The 22,291-nt window shown below is 44.7% G+C and overlaps 2 protein-coding genes across 2 annotated transcripts in view; both read right to left on the bottom strand.

Moving 5' to 3' along the window:
- Positions 1-494: 494 nt before the first annotated feature.
- KLHL38 (kelch-like family member 38) lies at positions 495-3,310 on the bottom strand (the record flags this gene model as incomplete). Its single annotated transcript, XM_010191006.1, has 2 exons — positions 1,961-3,310; positions 495-600 (listed from the first exon to the last, which is right to left on the bottom strand). Coding segments are annotated over exons 1-2 (1,456 nt in total), but the record flags the coding sequence as incomplete, so codon positions are not given.
- A 7,217-nt stretch (positions 3,311-10,527) lies between these two features.
- The window catches only part of ANXA13 (annexin A13), a gene marked incomplete at its 5' end in the record, with an annotated part of 27,211 nt that continues 15,447 nt past the window's right edge, over positions 10,528-22,291 (bottom strand). Inside the window, 10 exons of the mRNA XM_010191005.1 lie at positions 10,528-10,860; positions 12,032-12,144; positions 12,980-13,055; positions 14,982-15,083; positions 15,303-15,371; positions 17,053-17,132; positions 17,217-17,250; positions 17,923-18,093; positions 19,747-19,841; positions 21,188-21,266. Of these exons, the coding sequence (XP_010189307.1) occupies positions 10,741-10,860; positions 12,032-12,144; positions 12,980-13,055; positions 14,982-15,083; positions 15,303-15,371; positions 17,053-17,132; positions 17,217-17,250; positions 17,923-18,093; positions 19,747-19,841; positions 21,188-21,266 (939 nt within the window). The remainder of the gene's footprint in view (positions 10,861-12,031; positions 12,145-12,979; positions 13,056-14,981; positions 15,084-15,302; positions 15,372-17,052; positions 17,133-17,216; positions 17,251-17,922; positions 18,094-19,746; positions 19,842-21,187; positions 21,267-22,291) is intronic.

The following is a 22,291-nucleotide window of genomic DNA, read 5'->3' as shown; positions in this document are numbered from 1 at the left end:
CTGGTCGTCAACTGGATTTAGCTCCATTCATTTCACAATTACCCACAGGAGACAGCTACAGGACTGATTGACCCTTCATAGCCCTGTAGCCCATCCACCCCAACAAACCTTCCAAGGGCCTGTGGTAACTGTGCTCTCTGTCCTTCCAAGAAGAGCAGTCAGGGAGGGCCAGACTGTGTCAGCAAGGGAGGAGCAGGACTCCTATGTCCTTGGCCTCCTCCTTTCTTCTATACAACAGTAACTTGCATTGGCTTTTCCTCAGTTTCCCCTCACTGAGGTCCTGCTACTTGGAGTAAGAGAGTACCTTGTGGAGAACTTGTCCCCACTTCCATGGCCATGAGACCCCATGAGAGATGTGTATGGAGGCTGGACACACTCCTCCTTTCCTTCCCAGATCCACATGCTTTTTTAGCGAGCACCCGAAGCAGGAAGATTGTGAAATCCTGCAGATGCTGGGCAGGGGCAGGCAGGAGGGAGGACAAAAGAGTCCTTACCACCTACGATGATAATCTGGTCTCCAATCACGACAGCTGGTGCACAGACATTCTTCACTACTCTGGTCTCCATTCGAAACCATGTATTCCTGGAGACATGGTAAACCTGACAAATAAATAAAGATACATGTGTTGCATTTTAACTGGCAATTGTAATTACAGAGGAACTTCTGCTTTTTATTTTGTCCTAATGAATACAGTCCTCTGGCTTGAACGGCTGTAAATCCGAGAATTTACCCACTTTTTTCCCTAATATGTCCCCTTGGAAAGCATTCCAGTTCTCCAGGCTTGTCTGCTTGGAGATGCTAGCACACGCACTAAGGCAGCTTCTCAGCTGTAAATCCCTGCATTAAATCACTGTAACTCCTGGATAATGCTCTCCCAAAGTACACACTGTTTAATTTCATTTTCCAGTTATTCTGTGTGTCCCTTCCTTAGCTGTAGCAATTTTCTGGGCAAACCAACCTCAACTTCACCCAGCTCTGCTGGCAGCCCCCATGTTTGCCCAGCACCTATATTCATGCTGGTGGTTGATATGTACTCAGGTTCACAAAGGGACTTGTTGATGGGACTTGGGGTGATATCTAAGTCATCAATTTATGTGAGAAAAAGAGCTGTTGCCAGATGAAGATCATTCAGTTGTCTCTATCTGGGTGATGCAAACTTTTATATCACATCATCCACTTCTTAATATAGCAAATATCTCCAGGATGTCTCCCCACTAACTGATAAACACACTTCCTTCCACCTGATAATCAAGAGCATTATCACTGTAAAGAAGTATTGCTCATGTGCTGGCTGCCATCTTAGCCTTTAATGATCCTTCATAGTTAAAACACCTAAACCAATGGAAAACACTCATGGAGAAAGTTTCACTACAACATTGCTAAAGCATTAAATCAGATAAGAAAGGATTTCATGTATTTTTTTCCTCCTAATAGAGCTTAACCGCTGAAAACAGGCAGAGAGCCAGCAGCATGTGGCAGCAGCCACATTTCTAACACAACTGTTTATACGAAATAACTGTCAGTTTAAGTTCTGGCCCTTTGATGAGGGAGAATCTAATCGCTCTAATGATCACAAATCTTTGCTTTCGCTGTCAGTGAGCAGGTGCGCGGCCAAGATCCCAGCTCGGCTGCTGAGCAGAAAGCACTGATTTCAGTGAGATTGCCTGCAGGCATGGGGGTTGGCCACTGCCTGCCATAGCATTGCTTGCAGCAGCCCTGGCCCCAGTGCCTGCCAGCAGCAGGGCTGATGGACACCCAAAGAAGTACTTTGGGGCTTGTGCCTATAAAACACTTGAAGGGGAAAATGAAAGAGTTGCAATGCTCCTTACACACAAGACTTCCCTGGAGCCATGTGTCAACTCATCCTGCCTCTTGCTGCAGCTCACAGTAAAGTTTTTGGTGGGGTTTGATTTCCTCAGGAGGGTGATGAACTGCACGACAAGCAGGACTGACCAGTACCTGAATCAGTCGGACAGGGTTTTGCATAATGTCTTCTCCACCGAAGAGGTAGATCCTCTGATCTTTGGCAGCAACAGCAGGGTGAAGGACAGCAACAGGCATATTTGCCATGCTCTCACAGGTGTTGTAGATGCTATCGTATCTTTCCACAGAATTCAGAATTTCCTGGTTTTTGCCAATTCCACCGAAAGATAATATATAATTTTTGTATGCCAAGCTTCTGTGGGAATAACGTGGAACTAACATGGGCTCAACCAACCTCCACTGATTGAGTTTGAGGGAGTAAATGTAAATATTATCACTGATTGGGCTTTTCTTATTGCCAACAGACATCCCTCCGAGCACATAAATATTGCTGTGTAAGCTCACTGCAGAGGCTTTGTACAGACGCATGGGAAGTTTGGCCAGGCTTAGCCATTGGTTGGTCTTGCCATCATAGAGCAAGACATCCCTCGTGGTCTGCTGGCTGTCCTTCCTGCCACCAATGATGATGAGGAACTCCTGGTTGGAGTATCTGCGAGGAACATGCGACATGGGCTTGATGTCAGGCACATTGGTGCTGTACAAGCAAAACATGTGTCTCCGGGCTGATTCAAGGATGCTCCTGCAAGTGGGTGAGGACTGAACGAGGGAGTCGTTGGCGATGAAGTGGAAAAGGAAAGTTGGGTGGACGTACTGAAGCCGGACCTTCTTGAACAACTCTTGGATGTAGCCTTGCCTTGCCTGGAGGTCATGTCGGATCCAGACCATCAGTGTCTCAAAGACCTGCTCCTCTTCCCCACAGAGCTCATCATCCCCAAGGTAATCAATGAGCTCCAAGGGACAAAGGTCCTTCAGGTCCTCAGAAGAGGCCACCTCAGGAAAGCATTTCAAAGCCATAGCCTTGGCTTTTTTATTCAGGCTTTGGCAGTTCAAGATCTTTGCCAGCCTGATCATGCTCAGGCAGTTGTCAGGAGTCAGCTTGTCCTGGAGGTAGGCAGAGCAGGCCTCAAACAGCCTCGTGTACTGCAGCATGGAGGCCGTCTCCAACAGGCGCAGGACATTCTCAGCGGATATAAGAATCTCCCCTGTATAAACATAAAGGATAATCTGATCCAAAATCTCGGTGTCGATGCCCTTCAGGATGACTTTAGCCTGGTGACTCTCTCTGAAGTCATTACAGAACATCGCCTTGAAGTAGGGACTGCTAGAAGCCAGCACATTTCGGTGGCAGGGGATTTCAAAGCCCTTGGAGCAGAGAGTAACATCAGTCAGCATCCCGCTCTGCCGCAGAGCGTTCAGCTGCCTCAGCAGTTCGGAGGAGAAGTCCTGGTCTTTGAAGAGAAACTCCTCAGCGGATCCCTCCTCCATAGCGAAATAGGAGAGAGATAAATTCAGGACTTGGCAGGAAAAAACCCCAAATTCTTAGCAGCTTTTATTGAAATATCCAGCTTCAAGGGAACAGATCAGGACTTTGATGTTGCTCTAAATATCCGTTCACTGCAATGCATAAAAATGGAACATGCGTTAAGCACAGTGGGAAAATAATAAAGAAGCTAAAAGGTCGCTAAGACTCTTCAAAATTTTCATAAAGTTATCAGATAGGTTGCAGCTCTGAGGTCAGCACTGCCTGTGTCCCTGGCAAGCAAAAGCACTGAAGTCATCTCACTGATTTGGGATGAAAGCTGGACGGCTGAAGCAATTGGTTTGTTCGTTTTAATCGCGTCGAATAAATGCGCTTAGACATTTATTCACTATTTTAAAGTATTAGCAGTTTAGTAGCTCGCGCCTCTTTCCCCTAGAGTTAGTCACTCCCAAAGAATGTAAATCTGGCAGAGCTGAACTCTGCAGCAGGGCAAACGAAACCCTAGAGACTGGGAATCTGCATTAAAATGGTTATTTATTAACTCTGCTTAGCTGTGGTTTGTTTTTTTTTTAATGTTAATCAGACACACAATGACTAAGTTAAGTGCCAGGCAGAACAATACGATGAGTATCTCTTGTCATGGCTAACAGCTCGACCTGCAGTGAAACCCAAGGGTAGAAACGTTTACCTTCTGTTGTCCTTCACTGCATGCACTTACTCTCTGCCGTTTATTCTCTGCTGAGATTTTCCATGGCTAGAGCCTGGATAAAAACCTATAAACCCACAGGACGTTTCTTTCAGTAGGTAAAGTGATTCATAGAGGGTGATTTCTGGCCGTGTTTATTCTGAAGTCACTTTTGCCGCTTTGGGGAGCAGTGCGCAGGAGCGGCGCGGCGGTGGGGCATTGTATACATTCCTGCGCTAAGAATAGGCGCACACGGGCTTCTCGCTGCTATCGCATGTGACGCCGCCGTCCCCTTTTGCAATGACCTGGCCGGCACTGAGCATGCCCGGGTGGTGTTTTTCTGGCAAATGTTTATATACAATAAATAGACCGAGAGAGGAAAGTTCACTTATAAAAGTCCTGGCTGTCCCTTTGGAAACAGCGGCGGGATCCTGTCCTAAAGTGCCTGGGAACTCTAGAAGCCTGTAAACAGTCTGCAATGCTTCGCGCTAGGTAATGCACTGTCACCGTGCTTTCATGGAGAGAGAAGGGCTCCCAGAGACCCTGGTGGGATGGACCGTGTCTCCACCTCATGGAGAGATCTAGGGAGTGTTGGCCCATTGCAGTCTAGGGGGAGATGCTGATGCCATAGCAAGGTTGCCCCAAGATGGGCAGGGAGAACCTGGCTGCCTTTGCCAAGCAGAGAACAAAATTCAGTCTTAGAGTAATTTATCTTTATGGTGCCACTTGCTATTTCAAATAGAAAATAACCAGGTTGTGGTCTTTTGCATACGAGCATCAGCTCTCTGAAGCTGTTAGCAAAGAACTGTTCAAGCAGGTGACTTGAGGAAGCTCAGTGTGACTAGTGGGAGGACTGGAGTGGGCTGCTGATGGGAGTGCAGGAAGCTGGAAACCACGGTCCCAGGGTGGTGGGTCCCAGGGTGGCAATTGCCCCCCCCCCGGGCAGACACTTCAACAAGGTCTCTAACTGCAGATGCCTGCATGTGAACAAGGTGTCTGAGCTTCTTGGGCAGCCAGTGAGGTCTAGTTAATACAATTGAGCCTGATGATCTATTCAGGTCACCAGTAAGTACCAACTATATTTGGGTAGATGAACAGTATTCCAGGCACAGGTCTTCATGGATGCTCAGCTGCCTCAGTCACATGTAAGGTATCCATATTTAACACTCCCATGTAGGTATCTGGGACGATGAGCCTAAACCTGTCCCCGGGGCTGGGATCAGTTGAGCACCTTGTGCCAGCAGAAGACCCTCCACAACCCCAGCTGACCCCTGCAGAGGTCTCCAACAGGTCCTGTGTGATGTGTCCCAGCTCCCTGCCAATTTCCTGGGCATTTCAGGAAAAATGGCATTGTCTGCCCATGTCTGGGTACCTGGATTGGACCTCTCATCTGTACTGAGATTCCTCCCTTTGTTTTGGGATGGGACTAAATCCAAAATGTCATTTCTAAGCATTGCTGCCACAGGGAAACAGAAGGTTAAAGCAAAACTCCTTCTCATACTTTCAAAGCCAAAGCTCACGAGTGAGTCATGTCTGTGTCTAGTCACAGCAAGGCAGATGAGTGAAGATTTTTGGGAGCCATGGTGCCCTTATGTCAACTCCTGTGTCATGCTGGTGCTTGCAGTCCTCCATATGTTCCTGCCCCCACGTCTGTGGCCCAGCAGACTGCAGGGATGGGAGCAGCCTGTTTGTCTATAAACAGCAGCTTTGCATCATGGGTCATGCTGTACATGGCCTTTCCCAGAGACTTTTCAATGCAGCATAACAACATGGTGAAAATGCCTGATGGCCAGACAAAACCCTGAATGTCCAGGCCCGTGTTAAAAACAGGGTGGAGTCAGGCTGGCATACCATTTTGGAGGCTTTGGCATCTTCTCTTCCTGCACCATCTGTCTGTGTGCACACACGTGAGTGTGAACAGTCAGGTGAGGTGAGGGAGGGGAAGGGAAGGAGCCACTGGACTCGACTGTTGGGGCGCTGGGGAAAGTGCATCCTCCCCTCCCTATTCCCTGCTGCCGCTGCCTCACCAGCTGGCCATGATCTTGCTATAAATATTTAGAGTGGCATTAAAAACTCAAAGCAGAATTTCTCTCTCCTCATCCAAAGAACATTAGCTACCCAAACAAAACGCCCTTTTGCTTGCTTTCTTGCTCTGTATGTATATGCTCGCTTTGCGGTCCATTTGCAATCCATGATGATTGATTTAGCTTTATATCTCTGTTCTGGCTCTAACTCCTTGCTGCCTGTTTAGTTCTGCCTCTTTCTGGCAGTGGCTGTGGATTATTTTTTTAACCCTTAAAGAAACAAATTATTCTGACTTCACTAATGACACTGTTTGATGGGGTCAGGGAAGGGTAGGTGGGATATTCTTGTGCTTTAGATACTGATAAATGTGGCATTTATTTAGAAGATCCAAGGCTGGAGGGCTTTGCACGGTTACACAAACTCCCACTAACCCCGAGTACAGCGTGTGCTGTTTAAACAGCTCACAGCTCTCGGGGGGGTCACTGCTCCCTCCCGAGTCCCCACACAGGTCCCTGCCAATTCAGGGCCAAGGCTCCTAAGCAATGAAGCTCCTGCTGCCAGCTGTGCAACTCTCCCTTCTTTCTTTCCCAGAATTATGGTTTCAGACACATCTCCAACCAAACGCACACATCAGCACTGCTTAGTTAGGATTTCCTTTAAAAATAAACCAGAAATCATTTTTCATGGCATATCCTAGAACAGCATGTCCTATATGGCTCTACTGCTGCGGCGTGATCCCTGGTGAGAGGGAGGAGCTCTTTCTTCTGTGGGACAGCATAATTTGTTGGAGAAAGTCTGTACCCGAGTGAGCCCTTGAGGCAGATTTCCTTGGCTGACATTGGCTGAACCAGGCCTGAGTGGTCTTTTTTGGGAGGACAGGTCTGAACACCATGTGCAAACGGGAAAGTGAGTTCATTCACAGGATACGCGACCCAGCAGCACTGTGGGACACGATGCTGCAGGTCCTCCGTATCCCTTGAGGGAGGCTGGAGCCATTGAGGGCTGTTAAAAACAGAGACCTTCTGCAACTGCTGCTGTGAACTCCATCAATGGCCAGAAAATGGAAATGCCTACCAAGGAACGACCGCTTTGCTGCAGTGCTGTATGCTCACCCTGCTCCTTCTGCTCTCTCTTCTTAAGTGTTTGGGATTGCTCAGTTTTGGAATTAGGATGGCTGAACCTTTGATCTGACCCAGAGCAGCTCTTCTTATGTTTTAATGTGATGGAATTATGAAATGTCTATTATCATGCGCTAAGCAACAGAGCGGAAAAAAGCTGTAATCCAATCGGCCAGCAGACAGGTGCACAGAGATTGGTGATGTCAGACAACTTCTAAAACTCACACACTGATCCTATTACAACTTAGATGAAAATGAACAAATATGGATAAGGAAAATGAACTGTTCAAGGCAAAGACTTCACTGAGCTTAGTCAGTGCTACATGTGCTGCCTCAATGACCACTAGCCTCCCCAGTTACCAAGAGAGGGATCATCCCTTTCACCAAATTCACAGTCTAAATGGACAGGAGAACAAGAAAAAATATTCCTTATTATGGTCTTCATAAAAATGGGAGAGGGAACAAAACCCATTAACATTCCTCACTGTAAAAAGAGACAATTATAAGGATCATAATTAATCAGATGCCATTAGTTGGAGGGATGGGAAGATGCCCCAGGCAGCAGTGGTGGCTGGCTGGGGTGACAGTCTTCAGCCCAGGTTGGGGGAGCAGCCAGCGCTGCCTGGGGTGCTGTGTGGGCCAGCCTCAGTGGGACCTGATGAGGGTAAGATGAGCACCTGGCACCATTCTGCTTATTAGAAGCTGAAGGGGAGAGAAATAAAGGAGCAGAAAGGAAGACTAATGTGTTGGGGAATTATTAGATTTATGTACTGCATATTTACATATGTATGTAAATATATATAATTAATATGTGCATTGAAAGAGCAAAGATAAGTCTAGACTAGCAAATTACTGTCAAGAGATAGCGTGAATAGGGACCTGTCTACTCAACAGACACGTCTGTATCTCACCCAGCTGATAACACCACCTGGACACCTAACTCCATGTGTGATGTCTGGGCCAGATCTGTGAAGGAAATGTTTCTCCACAGCAAGCACCCAGTTTTGGATGCATCCTGATACTCCCCACTGCAGCATCCTCCCTGAGTCCTGTCTGTACTCAGCCGGAGCCCTGTGTGGATTCACTATTTGCTTCACTGGTCTGAGAAAACAGCCCTTTGACCCTGTCCTTTAGCTCCCTGGATGACATCTCAGGTCCACTGAAGGCAATGAAAGTTCCCAAGCTAGCAAGTAGTGGAGAAGACATTAAAAAGTGAACAGAATCCAGTGTGACCATGGGGAACTGATGGACGATCATATGTGACAATAAGATGAAGTCCTTTGTGTTACTTCAGGGAACAGAAATATGATTACTATTCCACACAGCACTGTCAGGTCTCCTGCTCACAAGCTACCTAATTCTCCTAAAGTCGTGGAAAGATTGGGCCGGGGAGCCCCTGGGAGCTCACCCAGTGCAACCTCCTGCTCACTAACAGGGCTAACCTCAGAGTTAGATCAGGTTGCTCAGGGACTTGCCCAGTTGAAGTTTTGAAATCTTAAAAGATGGAGATTTCATAACCTCTCTGGGCAATCTGCTCCAGTCCTGAACCACTCTCCTGGTGAAGATTTTTTTGTTATATATGCCTCTTGACCACAGACAAGTCTGCTAACTTCCTTCTGCTGCTACTTGTTGCAGTCACAAGTGTCACTGCCATCACTGTATGCATTGTGTCCAGATAGAAAGTTATAGCATGTAATTCAATAATGACTTTGCTCCAGTACGAGTGGATGTGAAGATGTGTGGGCTCCTGGCTTGGTTTCAGGCCAATCTCTAATTAAAGAATGAAAGATTAAGATGAAAGCAATTGTACTCTTCCTTCTTTAGTCAGAATGACCTACTAGCGTTAATTAAAGCAGCCTTCAGGCAAAAATAAATTTGGCTGTCAAAGTTATGCACTTCACATTAAATAAGTACATAGCTGGGTTTGAAGTGTGCTGAGCTTCTAGAGGTTTCACAGAAACCACTCATATAGCTTCGGGCATTCTTGTTGGAATATTTTAAAACAAATCCTTTGCCTAAACCAGCTCCTTCATGTGCATTTCAGACACCTGCTGGCTTTTTCTTCAAACTGCATCATTTGAGAATGGGTACCTGCCAGCTTATCTTGGACTGAACATACAGTGTGACCTCTGGAGGATAAAATATCACCAGGAACACTGGACACCTAAGTAGATTATTCATCTATCCTGTCTATAGTCTCTGGTTACAAGAGCCCCATGGCAACAGCAACAAGGAGATACGCAGATCCTGTACTGCTCCGCTCTTTCTGGGTCCATACATTAAAATGCCGTTGATAAAAGCACATTTGGAATCAGACGGTTCATTTCAGGTTCAGGATCTGCCCCTGGTATTTTCAGGTTGCTAGAAATGTTGCCAAAGGGAGATCAGGCCTTTAAAATGCCAGAACATCCTGTTATACCTGTGTAACACACAGATAATCCTTCTTAAAAGCTCTTCGTCTTTCCCAGCTCCCATTAATTTTGTCCCACCTTTACAGACTATAACAAGATGGCCAGGCACAACTGCTGTGACATGGATACAAGCAGGAGAAACAGGTCCAATGCTTCAGAAATACTGTTTTAAGTGGGAATTAGACACACAGCCATCAATACCCCAGAGGATCTAGGTCTGAAAGACCTTTCTCCTCGCAGAGCAATACGCTCGAAAGAGAGAAAGGGCCAGACATGGAGAAGTGCCCACAAGTCCATCTTCTTGACCCAGACTGTTCTGTCTCTTCTTATTTGTCAGGCCCTGTCTTATTATTTTTCATCTACATCTTCTCTCATATGATAGGACCTCCAGTGGTCTCTAGTTCAACAAAGCAGGGTGAGCCCTGAGATCAGACCAGGTTATTCAGGTTTTTATCCAGTCAGATCTTGGAAACCTCCAAGGATGGAGACCATGCAGCTGTCCTGAGCCCCAAATCTGCCTCTGTGGGAACAGCATTTCCCTTCCTGACAAATCTACCTCATGAAGCCCCGTCTCTTCCCCAGCTGTGCTCCTGCACCGTATCCCAGGAGGTGTCAATGGGGACTGCAAGTCCTTATCTCCTTCCTGGGACAAATTAGGAGGTGACTATTCTGAGAGGACAACTCACAGACAGGGAAATCACTCTGACCTTCCCCATTGACAGCAGGATTTTAATCAGGGCCCATCTTAAATCATTAATTCACAGCCCTTAGGTTATTTAAAGAGCTGAAATAATGGGCTGAGAAGAAATTCCTATCCATTTTCTCTTGGCAGGACCGTAATGGCATGACATGGCACCCTTTGAATTGGGGAAAGAACAGGGATAATCTTAAGAATGACAGAAAGGCAGAAAATCTACCCAGAAAAAACAATGACAGAAGATTCCTCCACATATGCAAACACAAAGAGGTCAATTTAGATTTAGTTTTTTTAACATGTCTTTATTGCTTAAGGACATTTGGCGAGATAGCCATAACATAAACCTCACATCCAGCATTTCTTGGCAACACATTTCCTAGCTGGAAAGAAAATAAATTGGATTTTTTTTCTTTGTGCTAATGCCACATTTTTTGGATGCTATTTTTGAAACTAATCAAGAGGTGGCTGCTCAGCATGCCTCTTCATTCTTAATGGCTTTTTAGTGCAAAACAGCCAGCAGCAACTTTCTGAAGTCCCCAGAGGTTTCGGACCGGACAGCTTCAGCTAATGACTTCTTGTACATTTGCTGGTACTTCTCCTTTATTGCTGGCAGGTCGCTCTGAGGAGACACCAAGAGCCTCTTTAGAAGAGTGGTATGTGGTTTGAGTAATAAGCCCTGCTTCTACCAGGACCCATAGGGTCTGATCCAAGGTCTACCATAGGAGAGGAGAAAGAAGGTCTAAAAACCTTGGAGGACTTTCAGCTTAATGTTTGTATTTGAGGTAAGCCCATGTCGGATGGTGTGGTGAGGGGTATGGGACTGTGTGGAGAGCCGTGCTGGGGCAGCCAAGGACATCTCTGCTCAGTGGTGCCATGCGGGCACAGCCTTGGTGCTGGACAAACTCCCACAGGTCACTGTGACCTCCTGAGGCCACTCCGTGGTGGCAATAAGGGAAAGGGGCACTTCCAAGGGTATGGCTAAAAGAGAGTTTTGTTCCACCCACTGAAGTAATTTTCTGGTTACTACAGGGGCATAATTAAATGCTTGTCTTGAGTTTTACCGTGAAAAGGCCTTCATGGCATGGTTCTGATCTTTATCACTTTTAGAGTGATAGTTTTAAATGTTATCGTGATTGGACCGTGTCTTAACAGAGGGACTACCCTGGAGACTAATTCCTCACACTGCCAATGATTGAGAAATATGTTCTCCTTGTCTCTGTGAACGACTCCTCCTCTCTGTCAAGACTGAAACAGCCCTGTGGTTACAACCTACACAGCTTACAAGGAAGGAAGACTTAAAGACTGTGTTTAAGATCTCAAATGTCTTGTGCATTTTTGTGCTTTTTAAAATGACAATTATCTCCTTTGGCTCTTTATTTTAATTCCCTCCTCTCCATCTGTTTTTCCCAGCTGGAATCAGAAAGAATTGGCAACATATGTTTGTAAGCAATTCTCAATTTGGGAACGGCTGCTTTATCATTACTTAACGAGAAAATTACTTTTAACATCCTTTTGGGGCCAGACCTTCCCATGGGCTAGCTTTAACCAGGTACAGTTGACTTCACTCAAAATTGCCTGCATGCTTTCTGGTTTATTTCTTTTGAAAACAGAAATAGAGGCAATATCAAAATTACAGTTGCCTGGGTACAAAAGCAGAGCGTGACCGCCGATGCCATTGGGCTGAAATGGGTTGACTGAGCACACGATCTACCAGGACTCATTCCATACCCTCCCCATTCGTATTTCTTCCAGAGCTGATGTGAGGTATTACAGGTGGAAGGGTACCCTACCTCAGCCCTAGTCACAAGGATGCGAATCAAGGTGTCTTCATCAGTCCCAGCTCCTTTCATCGACTTGTGTAGAAGTGTAGCGAAGTAACCTGGGCAGTCTTTGGCACAGCTGACTACAGAAAACAGTAAGAGGCTTCATTATACTTGTATATTACTCTTTGTGATACATCTTCAATGAGAAAGAAATAAATAAGGAAGAAATAAAGGAAAATCTCTAGGGTTTATGTTCAGTCACACATATGAACTGGTAGAGCTTTCATTCTGTGACTGGTCCCCTATCAGTATGCAAGGAGAAGGCTTGGAGGCTGAATGGGGTTGTACATTTCTCCACAGGAAAGCATGTTACACAGTGAAACGTTCAGCACTGTGTACTCTGCCATTCCACAGTGAAAATGAAATGAATGAGAACAAGCATTTGCTCCTCTGGAGTTCCTCTTGCCCAACTATTCCTGGGGTAGCTGCTCACTTCACAGCTCACAGGGGCAAGATCTGGGTGAGCCCAGTTCCAGATGGATAACAGTGATACCACTAAGATAAGCAGAGCCTGGGCACAGGCTTAGATACTGGTCACAGTCATCCCCAATGCTAAATTGCTGTCGAGGACACTGTACATTTTTGTAGTGGCTGGCTAGCGCACTTTCAATGATTCCCAGGCATCTGCTGGAAGTTTTCAACATCCATGGCCTCAGGGGCAGTTTGGAGATGGCCACCCTGTGTTAGAGGGCAAATAATTTATCTGTGAAGAGAGGAGCTGTATCTAGCAAGTTTTATTTCTAAAACAAAGGGATCCAAATCACTACTGAAATCTGTCTCTTCTTTTCCTGGCAGATATGTCTGCTCAGGTTAGGGCTGTCTTGATGTCTGTTGCCAGGCAGACCCCCAACAACCAATGTCAGATGATGGCAAGAATTAGAAAAGAAAGCTCTTGAAATTTTTTCTTGTTTTTACCAAGAGTGAGATAAGCCTTCTGCAGATCTCCAGATGTTTCACTTTTAATGGATTCTTCTATGTCTTTTCCACACACCTATGAGGACAACAAAAAGATGCCATCAGAGCTGCTGCTGTGCATGTTATCCCACTGCCATAAACCAGCACCAGATTTAGTATCCAATGGCAAAAAGCCAATTCGGTCCTTTAGAGCCTTTCCGAGGGAGTAACTCAAGGGCAAATGAAGTTTTCCTCTGGTGTAAGTGCCCCTAGATCCACTGGTACCAAGAGAAGAATGTCCATGCAGCCAGGCAAGGCACAATGGTTAAGAGATGGATAACCTAAATCAAGCAATCACATGTATCTGAGGGCTTCTAGGACAAAGAAGCTGCAGCTTCTTCTTGAGTGACCCCCTAGTCAGTAGAAACTGCTCGAGCTTCCTCTGACCTCTCTATCAAAGGCTCTGGATGGCTCCCACACAAATAAGATAATTTTTGGAGCTTTACCAGCTCTATGAAGTTTTGTTACTTATTGTCTTTGGCTTCCCAGGGAAAGTTTACAACACTGCAGTTGTTCCCGAGTTTTTGTATTATTCTGTAAGAAAGGGGAAAAACAGATTGCCACTTTGAAACAGAGTTTATTCTGACCTTTGTGAACTCCGTGAACCTCAAAGCCTTTCACTTTGCTCTGTTTTTCCTACCAAGACAGCCCTGCATGGTTCAAGGCTCTAATGGACTTTTAGGTTGGAGCTGGGAGACTATGGGTATAAGGCAGGAAGGGCTACCTTCTGAGAATTTGGGCTTAAGTTCTGCAAACCCTCAGCCTGGTTTAGATCTGGCCCTATTTATCTTTCCAAATGCACAGAACTGATGTCTGCATGGCTCTGATCTTGGCCCACTTCTGTGTCAAATACAGTCAGACAGGATGTGGTGGATTGGTTTGGGCAACCTGATCTACTTGGCTTTAGGAATCAAAAAGCCAAGGTAGTTTGGCCATCGGAGCATTCCACTGAACCCCCAGGGCTTGGTCCACTCTGAGGGAGAGAGTATCAGTTAGTGACTGGTTTTGTTCTCCTGCCAGCAACAAACCAAAACTTGGATTAAGCTGCAAACATTTTTCCATCTACGGGTTCCTTATTGTGCTGACACTGAAATATGGCCTTGACTGGAGGTTTTTTCATCTTCAGTGCCTAGGGTTACAGTTTTCTGATGAACTCAGAATCATTCTAGGGAAATTTAGGACTATGAGTCAGAGGCTGGAAGGGGGACACTTTCCTGAGGATCAATGTCTCTGCTGAGCTTTCACCTCATTGCCAGGAGAAGGACCTTGGATCTTACATTGCTTTGACTTTCTCAGGTCATTCCCAGGGGAGAGGTCTCAGTGGAGGACAGCTCCAGACCCAGGCATGAGTAAAATATCCCTGGTGGGTGACACAGAGAGAAGTACCTGACAGCTGGGATCCTGCTGTCTCTTTGCCTTATGCTTGGAGACAGAGGAAAGTGCAGCAAAGTACCTGCACAGGCTGCCTGCTCAGCATGGGCAGAAAGGAAGAGGCTGGAGATGTGCCTCTGTCCAGCCAATATGAGTGTGTGAAGTAGGGGGATGAGGAGGAGAGACCTCACCAGGCTTTGCTTTGGAGAAGGAGAGGAAAAACCAGAAAAGCAAAACCCTGCTTCAGGGCAGAAGTTTGTGAACTTGTCCCTTTGCTGGTCCTCCTGCAGGAGTGAGGACACCCGCTGTCATGCAGCTGTAGGAAGGAAATAACATCACGACATTTATCTGGCTGGATGTGGTGTAGGTTACAAAGGGGAATAGGTTCTTTACTGGCAGAAGATACAGCTTTTATCCACTATTTCCACAAGAGCAGGATCCAGTTGTATAAAAATATTTTCCAAGATTCTTAAAGCATTCAAGAAGTTTTAAAACAGCAAACAAAGTATCACCTGCTCTACATATTGTTGTAGGGTCTACAAACTACATGTGAGGCCCTATGAAACCCACATCACAGAACAGAATAACTCACCTTTTCATAGGCTTGAAAAGTAGCTCTCAGCTGACTATAGCTTCTGTTTGCTAAGACAATGTTGAAAGCCAGCTCCTCTGTTCCCCAGCGGCCTTCTCCTGCCTTAAAGATTGCATGTTATTTTTTTGAAGTGCTTGTTTACTCACAGTAGAGACAAAAAGTCAGCCAAAGCCCTTGATCCACCAAGCTCCAGCTTGTGACTCTCTCCCTTCATCTCCTTACACTGCCATTGCCCCCATACTTGGCATGTTTAGTCATCCCCGAGGCAGCCCTTGCTGCACAGCGTGGGGCAAATGGGGATTTTTCCACTACTGCACTTACTTCATACAAATCTGTGGCATCTTGTTGAGCGAGCTCTGCATTGACCTGTTGGGTCTCATCTCGGGTTGCCTACAGGAAAGGACATGACAGTAAAACAAACAGACCAACGGCTGGTGACATTTCGTAGTGGAAGGTAAGGTTGTCAGCTTGTGGCCAGCACAGATATTTTGGCTATAGTTTTGCTGCCATCTGCTGACAAATGTCTAGTAATGGGGCATGGTGAGACTTGGTACAGTTTCAAACGGTCTGTTCACAAGAACCACAGCCCCTAGTTTTCCTGACTTTAAAGGTGAAGCCTCTATGCTATGGCCTATCTCCCAGTTTTATTTGTTGTGTGTTGGGACCCTAATGAGGCTGCAACTCTGATGCCTCTGGAGCAGGCAGGGACTATCAGGGCTTGGTAGCTGCACAGTAGTAGACCATACTCTGTGGATGCTCCCCTCTGGCTGGTCCCCCCTGTCCCCAGCATCCTTGCCATGGGTGTTTCTGCTCCCTCCTCCAGCCAGCCATGTCCAGAGCAGAAAGCAAAATCAGAAGAAAACCTAGTCTGAGTTTGGAGTTAGCCTTGCTTTGAGGAGGGCCAGACCAGAGGAGTTCCAAAGGTCCCTTCCCACGTAGATCTTTCTTTTGTTCTGGTTTCTGCTGTCTTTTTGCAGGTATTCTTCCACTGATGGGAAGTGGTGGCATGCCCAGTGGGCAGGCATTGGAGTGGGAGCGGGGCGGAGATGTGCAGACAGAGCTGGGGCATGACCGTCCCAACGTGGCCTTTAGTTTCACTCCTGGAGGGCTGAGCTGCTGGTTACGTACAGTGCCCTGGGCTCCAACCATAAGGTTTCTTAGGAAAGCTGCTGGTGTATTCATCATCCAGCTACTGCAAAAAGGTTCCTAGTACTTACAGTGAAGTGCTAAAGGTTTTTGTAGTGTTGGATATGCCCTGTAACTCCAAAGTATTTTCCTGACTAATCCCTATACTCCGAGCTTCACTAACACGATAATTCCTGGAAGAAATTATGAAGGACTAGTCTATGAAAACGATCTATGAATAATGATGTTGTTATTCCTGAAAATACACCCAAAGAGGTTGAAGAGAGCTGTATCAATGCTTTCCAGAATGGGAATCTAACTGCAGTGTATTTAGCAATGTGACTGTTAGGGCTTTAAAGCTTCTTCTGTTTATTGAATCTTTTCATTTCTCAGGGCTGTCTCATCAGACTGGTCACCACATTGCATTTCTAGGTGTGAGCCTAATCTTCTTAGTTACACTATTTATGGAGATATTCTTTTCTTTATTTCATGTAGGTGGTTTAAAAAAAATGCGTTCTAATGGAAAATGTGATATTTTAGTGTATGGAAAACTAACATAACAGCAATCTCTTTCTTATTTTTTCTGCATCTATCTGAATTGTAAATTCCTCAGCTGAGATGGAAATCAGATTTTGCTTGTTTGGGGTAGAATTTGGCATAACGTAGCCATGATCTTGAATGGGTATTCTAACCATTGCCATGGTATAAACAATAATAAAACAATGCTGCTTTCTTCAATTTATAAAATTACTTCTATAGATACAGAAGGCATGTGTCCTGAAGAATGCCTTTTGTTTATTATAATTACCTCATTATTATATTACATATCATAATTACATTATTATAAATACCAGCTAATACGTACAATGATTACCTAGGGTAGACAGGATAGAGAAATGGAAATCTCTACCAGGTAGATGCATAAAAGGAAAGCCTCCAGCCTTACCTCTAGTAAGGTGACTAATATCTTCCGTAGGAAGCCACTTGTCTCACTTTCAACATCAGACACTAGATCCCTATCAAAGACTGTGGAGAAAATAAAAAATCTGTGAGAGTTCACTCAGCGATAAAGGCTTTAAATGAAAGTCTTTGTAAGACAATTCTACTTACGCCGTTTGTATGCCTCCTTTATGTTTACGATTTCCTAGGCAAATAAAAATAAAATAAACAAGCACATTAATAAATAAACAAGGAATAATGTTTATAAATAAATACATGTTATTAATTAATAATAAGTAAGCAAAAAAAACCCCAGCAAGTCAGTACCATGCCTGTGTTGCTTGAGGCCTAGCACGTGTGGAGGCAGGAGAAGCCAAATTCCCATTCCCTCTTCAGGGCACAGAGAAATGGTGCAAACCCAGCCCGGTTCAGGACAGCACCTCGATGGAAACCCGACTTCTGGAGGTGTCCCTCTGGCTTCACTTACGTTTAGGCATAAGCTACAGAGCTTTTTGAAGAGGGATGCGTTCCTGTACCTGGCAGGAGCCATGTCTGAACAGTCAGAGCTGTGCCAAAGCTGCCTTTAAACAGGCATTTGGGGCTTCCTCTGTCATTGGTGATGCTTCTTTGCCATCCACAGGAGGTATGAGTAGGACCAAGGAAGGAATATGAATAAAACAGCTCTTATTGCTCTTAATTCCTGCAAGAGTTTCAGCCCTGGTATGGCAACCTTACATCTGCAGCCACTGACAACAGGCATCTCAGTCATGGAAGTTGATCTGATCCCTCAACCTCCTCCCAGGGGAATGCTCTTGGTGAGCTCTTTGCCCTGCTACCAAAGGAAGATCATGCATAAAAACTACTGGGGTGTCCCAACCTTATTGTTTCGTGTGCAGAGAATCTCGATCAGCAGCGACTCATTCGTCCCAAGGCCTTTCATTGCCTTCTGAAGCTCTCGGGCCTCATACTCGCAGGGCAGGTCCAACAGAGCCAGCACAGCCTTTTCGAAACTCCCACTCAGGTCTCCCTTCAGGTCCTCTTCCATATCCTGCAGGGACAGTCAGAAGACTTAGTGCAAAAGCTGAGCTGGGATTAGAGAAGAGTTTATTTATTTCAGGGAATGTCATTATTTCAAAGCTTCTTCTGTGCCAAAAAGGAACAAAAACATAAAAAGGCTTTAAATACATTGTAAAATAAATTCCCTAATTTTTTTTGTTTTATACTGAATGAATTTACTGTCCCATCTTCAAATACCATCCAATATCAGTCCAGTTTTGACTCTTACTTGTTTAAATAAATGCAGTCTAGTGTTTTTAAGAGCTTAACAGGAGAGTTTACTCTGAAACACAATGCAGAAACTTTCTGCTTCAAAAGAGTTGCAACAGAAAAGATTAAACTTATTAAACTTATCATCCAGTTTTGGTTAAAATTGACTTGCTGGGAAAAGCAACAAAATTCTACAAAGTGCTTTGGTGCCAAGCAATCAGCATTTTTTTTTCACCAAAAATAAAAAAATCCACCTTCAAAATTCAGTAAGACCTCGGAGAAGAACTAGCCGGTGGATGTGCACTGAGAAGGATGCCTACTGATGATCTATCTGAAGCCCTATCTGCAGCTAACATTTCCTGTAGTAGGGGAAGTGCTTGACAAGTTCGGGACAACTGAGAAGCTCAGCTCCAAATCTGTTGTTCTTAAACAGCCTCTTGCACAATCTCAAGTGAACACTCCATCTATTCAATTCAGAGGCTGGCATCGGTGTTGGAGCAGTTTCAACACATGCACTGTGAACCTGGAGCAGCAGGAGAGTGAAATGGCACAACTTGCAGCCCCTTCCCAAGAGATTCAGGCTGCCCAGGCAAGTGAGAAGGGTTGCTACATGCTGATGTAACTGCGATGTTTCATGGCATTTGCTCATTTCTAATACCTATTTTTATTAATCCTCACTATAGAACTAAATCTGTACTATTTACCAAAATTGTTATCGTGCTTGCAGTAAGTTTTACATATAGAAGGCTTTCAGGTTCAGTGCTGCCTGTCCTATTAACACTGATTAATGACTAATGAGCGAGAAGGCCTTAAGAAAATGCCAAGTTCATAACACGTTCTGCAGGATTCAGGTGTTTACCTAAACAAAATATTGGAAGCTTTATTTTTCTTGTTGGAAGCTTTATTTTTCTTAGACACAAAATCATTAAGGCAGTTTATGTTTCCCCCTCCAGAAATCAAGCACCCAGTGAGACTTCTCAGTGTATTTTACTTCATCACTGGAAGAAACCAATACTACATCTATTAAACTCAACAAAAATATAGTGATGTAAGATCAAATAGTTCCTCTGAATTTGCAACTGGTCTGAGAGAGATTCTGACTTAAAATTTCCCTTTTACATTAATTCTTGTTTCTGAATGTGCTGAAGATGATCCCAAGCTGAAATATTTTTTATTTCAGTTAATTGTTTTCTAGCTCTCCCAACTTTGATTAAAACATTCTGATCTGGTTAAGGTTGACTCAAGAAGACTCTGGGGCCCAAGACTAGAAATATAATCAGTATTTTAGGAGATAAAGTAAATTGCTGAATCAGAAACTAACTGGTGTTCTCCTTAAACCCACTGTGTCATTGATATTTTCAAAAGCAGGGTCCTGTAGGCTGTATTTTTATCAGGCATGCAGTTTGAAACAGGGAGACCATTTATTTCAAAATACCTTGTTATATAGAGCCTTGTACTTCTGTTTTATTTGTTGTCTCTGCTCTGATGTTCGAATTGACAAGACTTCAATAATTTTCTTTTCATTAGTTCCTGAAAAAGAAATTGTGCATAGGAATTATTTAACCAGGAATCTAATGCAGAGGAAAGAAAACATGATGTCTAAAGAGAAAAAAATTGCTATACATACATCCTTGCTGCTGCCAACTTTAGGATTTGTAGCATCTCAGATTATTTTGAGGATATACTTAACTGTAGTCAGCTACAGTGTCCAGACCATAAAATAAAAGTTCACCATCTTGTGTTGCTCATATTTTAGGTTGGTAAGGATGTGTTTAAATCAGTTTCATTCACCCACAGCCTGAATGTACAGCCTGTACAAAATGGGTTGTGCTTTGCACTAAATGGAGTCAGAAAGAGGAGTAGAAGCCAGTCTTCATGGTCTGGGTCTCTGTTGATGCAGTTTTTCTCGGCAAACATAAGTGAGAGTAAAGTGGGAACATGGGATGCCCCAGTGATGAGCACCACAGCAGCTGCACCTCCTGGGAACCCATGGGGGAGCTGAACATGCAATGTCCCTCCAGCAGAAAGCCTCGGGGCAGCTTTGGCCTGTAACTTACACAATAGATGAAAGAAGCTTACTAAGGGCAATGACATTGGTCTTGTACTTTTTCTTGCCCTCAGCCATATAAACAGATGTTTGCACTGAACAAAGCTACTGGAAGGCATTCGTTCTGTTTGTGACTAAAGGGACAGGACCACAGAGATGTTACTTGGATGCTCAAAAGACACAATAGAGTAGCTATTGCATTAACACACGTGTCCTTGTGCACTTCCAGCTAAGGGCCAGCAGCTTGTCTCAGGCATTACTTCTTCAAGTATTGAAATGGAGAATGTGTATCAGGAGAGGCCTATGACCTTGCGTGTGATGGGCACTGCCAAAATGCCCATACCATAATCAGGGCTTAGGTGGCAGATCACAGGCATCAAGCCGTATGCCAGGTCTGCTCATGCATGCATGTCAAGCTGGTGGACACTGAGCCATGCTCTCCTAGTGCTCTTCCATCTATTTCATCCACTTACTGGGCTTTGTGCCATGACTCATCTCATAGGTAAGGACGTATAACCATGACCTTTGTCCAACCTGACTAGCTGGACCCCATGACTGTCATATCAGGGTTGACAGCTTGATGTTCCTATTACAGGGAGCAAATATCATGTTTATCCCAGTTCCCTGGAGCCAAAGAATTGGCAAAACAGATCCTACCAGTCTTTGAGCAACAAGCTGGCTTCCCTTCCCATTTATTCTTTGAGTCAGTAAGTGACAGAAAGCACAAGCACTACCTGAAACTTGTTGGAACAGCTGTTTTGGCCTAAGTTTATGTATATCGTCTATAATATTGAATTGACCTTTGTATAAAAAACAAGAGCTTTCTTACCCGCTCCTTTGCAGGCACTATATATTTTCTTGGCATCTTGGTCTGCATCAAAGCCATGATGATGGCGTTTATTGGTTGACTAGGAAAAAAGAGGCACAACAGATACATGGGAAACAATATTGCATTCGTTCTCTGAGTGACAGCAGTTTGGGCCAGGTTCTTGCTTGCTCTTTGTTCATCTAAACCATGAAGTTCATGCTGGGCTTTGCTGAAACACTGTCTCCTATCACTAGGGCTCCTAGAATGGACCCAAAAATAGCTGCCACCACATAACACATGGTGCTGATGCTATATAACTTTGTTCTGACAGTTCAGGCTTACTCAAGTAATTTAAAGGTAATAACTTCATACTGGGCATCTTCATGCCAGATCAAATATTATCTGTTTGTACCACTTTAACAATAAGACAATATAAATGCCTTATCAGATACGTAAAGACCAGGTCCTATTCTTTGCAGTATGTTTGTAAGTACCAGGAGCTTGTAATCCCAATAAGATGAATAAACGTGGTCCTACAAATCTTTCTTGCATTGATGCATTCATGCCAACAAGACAATTGGAGACATGGAATGTTATAAAGGTGGTGGGTTTTTTTACTTTGGCAAAATAGTATATGTGGTTACCTTGAGCTAGATCTATCAGCTGATAACAGCTCAAAGTCCACAGCCTCAGCAGCAGTTTACATCCTGACATATCAATGTAAACAGAAAACCATGCCTGTTCCTACTAATCGGACAAGTTGTGAATCACACGGGCTGAAATGCTGGTACACCTTCTATTCTGCTGTTTCTCAGACAAGGGTAGAGGTATCTGACACCAGGAAGGAGGCAATGTTTTCAATCCCTGTAATATCATGAATCAAATCTTTGAAATGCCTAAACTCTAAATTAATGCTGGAAAATAGGTCCTAGACTCCTAAATCAAGTAGAACTATATGCACACCATGGACTAGGGGGGTCTAAATGGGCACTGCAAGTGCTGTGGCATTTCCATTCGAATAGCAACATGTGGATCAGGCATTGCAGGGCCGCAAGGCGCTGCCACCACCACTGTTAAGGGTTATGATAGCCCAGGGCATGGCACTCTGCTTTTAAGCCCTTCTGA

The sequence above is a fragment of the Mesitornis unicolor genome, unplaced genomic scaffold (assembly GCF_000695765.1).
Source record: "Mesitornis unicolor isolate BGI_N332 unplaced genomic scaffold, ASM69576v1 scaffold26558, whole genome shotgun sequence".
Lineage (NCBI taxonomy): Eukaryota > Metazoa > Chordata > Aves > Mesitornithiformes > Mesitornithidae > Mesitornis > Mesitornis unicolor.
This window is presented reverse-complemented; position numbering and strand designations above follow the sequence as displayed.